Genomic DNA, 6,000 nt, shown 5'->3' on the forward strand with positions numbered 1-6,000 from the left:
GTTTCACATGCAAATAGATTTTTACAATTTAGAATTTTTGTGAGAAGAAATGTAAAATATTTGATATTTTCGAGAACAAATAATTTGAAAAAAAATCAAATCAGCTGCTATACTGATATTACCTGTTCAATGTGCCTTGGTTTAATTGTATTTTTGGAATAAACAAAGTTCTTTTTCCTTCTGTCAGTAAACTTTTTTTTTTTTTTACAAATGCTATAAATAAGCAATGGGAAATAAGGCAAAATTTGTTTTATTTCCAACCTTTGTTGGTTTTGGTATTATTTCCCATTTAAAAGTGGAATAAAGCAAATTTTGCGTTATTGCCGTTTGTGTTATTTCACCCCCCCCTTGCAGCACAGATCCGCTCTAATTGCTAATAGTACACCGCCGCCTTTTTTGAAGCCAGTAGCCTTCGTACAGCGATCATTTTTGTACACTTGATAATAGCTATCAAAGTATTCCGATGAGGATATATTTTCATTCAGCCATGTCTCAGTTATAGCGATAATATCATATTCATGTAGCGAGGTACTTCGATAAAGGTCTGCAGATATGATGCGCATGCCGCTAACATTTTGGTAGTATAACTACGGTGACCATCCGTTCTGTTTTTTGCAGGACCGTACTGTTTTTCAAAGGTCGGTCCTGCGTAGTTTCTCAAACCTAAAAAACCTGAAAATGTACTGATTTTTTCCAAGTGTCCTGCATTTGTCCCGCATTATATTCGTTATTTTAAAATTATCGGACAATGGATGCATTTTTTCAAAAAAGTGTTTTTTGGTACTTTTCGTAGCTTTTCTTCATATCTCATGAGGGTATTGATATGCCTCTTACCAAAATATATATGTAACTTGTGGCGACTTCAATGAAAATTATTAGTGCTACAGGCGACCATTTGCATTTTGTCGTCAAAGTCGAAAAAAGTGAGATTTTCAATCAAATACGCAGATTTGGTTATTTTTTTCATTATTTTAAAAATTCGATAAAGAATACATATCATTACAGTAAATTTTGAGTCAAAGATAATGAAAATCGGATTAGATATGTAGATGCTATGGAGCGCAATCTGCACAAATTATTTATTTTTGTAAAGGGCACTTTGTAACTCGTCGTTTACGTTGATTCCTGACGTCGATTTTTGACAAATAACTGCGAAAAGTACCAAAAACCTCAAAATTTGACTATAAAATAATCTTTTAAAGATTTTCACTCTTCGTGTAAGCTATTGTAATTATAATATGTTTTACTATACTTTCATAAATATTTATGTAAAAAAAGATTAATATCGATGAAAAAACGTGATTAAAATGTATTAAGAATTTAGAATGATATATACTCTTTTGACATTTTTATACTACGTAAATATATGTAGGCATATTTTTGAAAAATTGTCCTTCATTTTGAATCCATATTTATGGTCACCGTAAGTATAACGCATGTATATTCTAAGAGCGATATGTTAGAATGGGACACAGCTTGAGGTACAGCACTTAAGTTGTTACTTTTCCATTCCCTAGTTATTGTCCATTTAAGAGATTTACGTCTCTTTAGCCTATATTGAATTTCTGTAGTCCAAAGATTCTCACCCGCCAGCCAGCGAATGAAGAACAAACATTTCTTAAAACTTAAAAAGTAAAAATTTCACTACTAAAAGTTTAAAAATGTTCTTAAAACTTTCAAAGAATTTTGGAAAAGAAATATCCCTGTTTTTGTTTTTAAGAGTAGGGTGGGAAGCTCATTGATAAAATTAGAGTGAGAGAAAGTTTTTCTTACAAATCCTTTCATTATTGAAACATGCATATGTACATATCTATCAACTTTTCCGACTTCAACTCTGAGGTTTCGGTCAGTCTTGCGAAATACATATATGTATATGCGATTAAAATGCACCAAACGTGTTAGTGGTCTATTAAATTAAAAGAACTCCTTAGAGTATCGCTGGCCAATTTTCAGAGCTATGAGCTAAAGATGTTCTTACTACTTACCATAGCGTGGATTTAATAAATGAGTACCTATGTATGTATATTAGGGTGGTCAAAAAAAAAAAGTAAAGTCGGAATTGTAATGCTCTCACTCCCTAGGATTGTTCTATATCGAAAAAAGTATACCCCTATTTTTTATTTTGAAATCAAAAAATATTTAGAGGTCGCTCAAAGCGCTCAAAATTTTCCATGCATTTTTATATGGGAAAAATAAATTTTTTTATTGAAATAGCATAGAATTCTTGAAAGTCAATATTTTTCGATCGGAAAACTCCGGTTCTCTTCAGGAGACTTTCAATAATAATACCCCGTTGTTTATTTAACCATTTTTTAATACTAACGATTTTTTATTGGTCGCCCCATTGCATTTTTCGGAGTTTTTGGCGGACCTATAACTTATAGTTGCAATGAAAAAATGGTTAAATAAACCATTGGGTATTATTATTGGGAATCTCCTGCAGATAAACAGAGTTTTCTGGTTGAAAAATATTGATTTTTAACTATTTTATACCATTTCTACGAAAAGTTGTTTTTTCCCCATATAAAATACATGGAAAACTTTGGGCGCTTTGAGCGACCTCTAAATATTTTTTGTTTTCAAAATAAAAAAATAAGGGTATATTTTTCGGTAGAGAACAATCCTAGGGGTGAGAGCATAAAAATTCCGACTTTACTTTTTCACATGCATTTTTGGACCACCCTAATGTATATTCATATTCAGGCCAAGTAATATAAATCCCTCTTAAAGTTCGTGTGCTGGGACAGGCATGGGTATTGATCCAACCATAGCGAGATAGCATTTTATTTGATATTTTCCATTCTTTAGTTTTTCCGTTTGTATTTACACTTTTAAATAATAAATGTAAACAAACAAATCAAACGTTAAAAAAAGAGAGAGTGGTGCCTATTTAATTTAAAAAACTCTGTGAGCTAAAATATACTTAGTTCTGCCCCATTTTTTAAAAAGGATATTGAAGTTGTGATATAAACTAATAATAAAACATAGTTTTATTAATAAAAATGACAACCACATTTATTTAAATCAACAAAGTATAAAGGCACTTTTTTGTTCAAATTAAAAAAATCCCGATTCCGTATACGCGTCGCAGACGTAGATTGGGCTTTTAGGGTAAACGCTCTAAAATGTCTCCTTTTTAAGATATCTACCCACTTGAGGCGGCATTTTGAAGGGAAAAGACGACAGTTTTAATGCAAGCAAAGAAAATCGTATAAGTCAATACCTCTGAATAATGGCAAAATTGGCGAAATTTTTAAAATTCGCAATATTCAGGTTGCGAGCTTAAAGCGGCTGCACTGCTCATTTTGTTATTTTTTTGAGGTAAAATACGTCTTACGTTTCGATATGGAGGCTATGCTCAAATGTTGTAGTTGTAATTTTTAGAGCTTTACGAAAACGATTATTGCACGAAAACTAATTAAGCGATTTGAAAGAAAAGTGTTGAGCCTTTAAAGTGTTCCAGCAACTTACGATTTGCAGGTTAAACTTTCATTTTCGGGATATATGTAGGTTCTTTGGAGCAATAGAAATATTATTGTGTACAAATTTTATAGAAGTTCAACAAATATTGAGCATTTTAATGCAAACAATTTTTGAAAAAATTTGAATTTTTTTTATTTCCAAAACGCTCGAAAACCGCTCGAAAAATTTTGTTTTTGTTTTCTTTAATCAAAAATTTAAGATTTTTCCTTTCATTTGATATATGGAAAGTATTGGTCGAAAACCGCTCGAAAAATTTTGTTTTTGTTTTCTTTAATCAAAAATTTAAGATTTTTCCTTTCATTTGATATATGGAAAGTATTGGTTGATATCTTCTAAGTATGTTTATTCGATTCACATATATGGGCATAAATAATTTTCCATACAAAATCACTTCATCGTTTTGCAAACACATGCATGCGCTGGAAGTGAGAGGAGACAAAAAGTATACGTGTGTAGGTATTTCGGCTTTTAAATAACAAATGGCGCAATATTTATAAAAGGCAAAGGTGAAGGGGAATATGTAGATGAAGAATATGATAAACATAAAAGTAAAAACAAAGATGAATATAAAGAAAATTATGAGGATACCGATAAAAGTAAAGATGAAGATAGAGGAAGAAAGATTAAAGTAAAGGTAATTATAGAGAAAAGGATATAGACAGAGACTCAATCTGGGGACTATTTCGGGATTTTAGAGATTTTCAGAATTCTCCGGACTTATCGATATAATAATCGATATTTTATCGGTTTTGTTATCGATATTTTGTATCGATTTTGTTATCGATATTGTTATTGATTTTGCTATCGATATTTTCGGAACTTATCGATATAAAAAACGACATTTTTTATCGATTTTGTAACCAATTTTTTTTATAGATGTTGTAATCGATTTTGTTATCGGTATTTTTATCAATTTTGTTATCGATATTTTTACCGATTTTGTTATCGATTTTGCTATCGATACTATTATCGATTTTGCTATCGATATTATTATCGATTTTGCTATCGATATTATTATCGCTTTTGATATCGATATTTTTTTCTTAGTGTGTCCTGTCGTTTTTGACTTGGATGTGCTCATAACCATACCACGTATTCTACGTTTAAATTTAGCGGCTGTTTCTCCGATACAGCCTGCAGACCAAGACGAAGGCGCTGGACTGTTCCTCTTTTTTCTCTAGCACATGTGCAAGTGGTTTTTGTATAGCCAAAATTGGACTAAGTTTTCTATTTTATTTTCTTAAAAATTTTCGAAAATTCTCATAACCACGATACATCAATCTTTTGTATAATTTTCCGGAATCCAAATTTGATGGTCTGACATTGTGAAAATGAAACGATTTTCGAGATATTTCAAAATATCGCTCCTTTTTTTGTTATTTCCATGTTAAGTGCATGTGCAAGTGGTTTTATACTTTGAGAGATTTAACTGAAAACGCTGTAGTATCGCGCATAAATCGATTTTCTCATGTGTGAAATGCACTGTCGCTATTTACATATATTCATATTTAGCTGTTTAGTATATTTATAATATTAATAATATTGTTCTTATCTAATTTTATTTATTTCATTTAAGAATGAATTACAAGTTGAGGCTGTTGCTGTAGGCGCCATTCTCTCCGATTACCAGAGAGTACGTGTTGAAAATGTATGTAGTCGTCTAAGTTTGGTCTCGCTGGCGTATCTATGGAGAAGAGACCAAACTGAGTTGCTGCAGGAAATGATTGATTGCCAAGTACATGCCATTATAATAAAGGTAAAGCATTTTACTACTTTTTCTGGACCTGTCGCGGTCACGGATATGATTATAACGTTTTTCCAACAAACAATTGCATTGTGCATACGTATGTATGTAAAATTAAAATTTAAATGCTCACAATTTAAATGGAAGTAAACATATTTTATTTTATTTGTAGATTAATAATTTACAGGATATTAATTCACAGTATATTAAACAAGAGAAAATTAGAATGCCTGTATATTATATTAATCTAATATTTTAAATGATACTATTTCAGTCGGTTCCATTTGTTGAACTGAAAACGATTTTCAACCAAGGCGAATTCATATAAGGTGGTATCGATTCAACAAATACAACAGTTACTTGTATTCCCACTTGTCAAATTTCAGCTATTCTTCCCCGAAATAAACGGGCGACAGAAAATGGAAACATTCTCACGTTTTCACTCACTCACTAGCAAAATACAAAATTTTGACAATCAAACACCACTCACAGCTGATGAAACAACACCACCTCATATAAATTCGCCTTGATTTTCAACTATAAAATATTTTCTTAACAATTTAGCTCCTACATTCGGCCATACTACACATCATTCGACCTCGACTGATGAAGTCCACAGTACTTGTTTTCCTTGGCATATCATGGTCCCCAACTTTCTCTACTTCATACCTCCCATGCCTTAAACAGTTAGTTACTTTACACGGTTCCAAATATTTTGGTCTTAGTTTCATTTTTGTACCATATTGGGTACGCAAAATATCTACTAAGTCATT

At 31.4% G+C, this 6,000-nt stretch overlaps 1 protein-coding gene across 1 annotated transcript in view; it reads left to right on the plus strand.

Annotated features, from left to right (window-relative positions):
• Window positions 1–5,392, plus strand: part of LOC118734073 (diphthine--ammonia ligase-like) — a gene marked incomplete at its 5' end in the record, with an annotated part of 37,659 nt that extends 32,267 nt beyond the window's left edge. The window contains 1 exon segment of the mRNA XM_036463768.1: window positions 5,060–5,392. Coding sequence (XP_036319661.1) covers window positions 5,060–5,377 — 318 coding nt within the window.
• Between the last annotated feature and the right edge of the window lie 608 nt (window positions 5,393–6,000).

This window comes from Rhagoletis pomonella, unplaced genomic scaffold (genome assembly GCF_013731165.1).
Source record: "Rhagoletis pomonella isolate Grant_MI unplaced genomic scaffold, Rhpom_1.0 Rhpom_scaffold_00002, whole genome shotgun sequence".
Taxonomy (NCBI): domain Eukaryota; kingdom Metazoa; phylum Arthropoda; class Insecta; order Diptera; family Tephritidae; genus Rhagoletis; species Rhagoletis pomonella.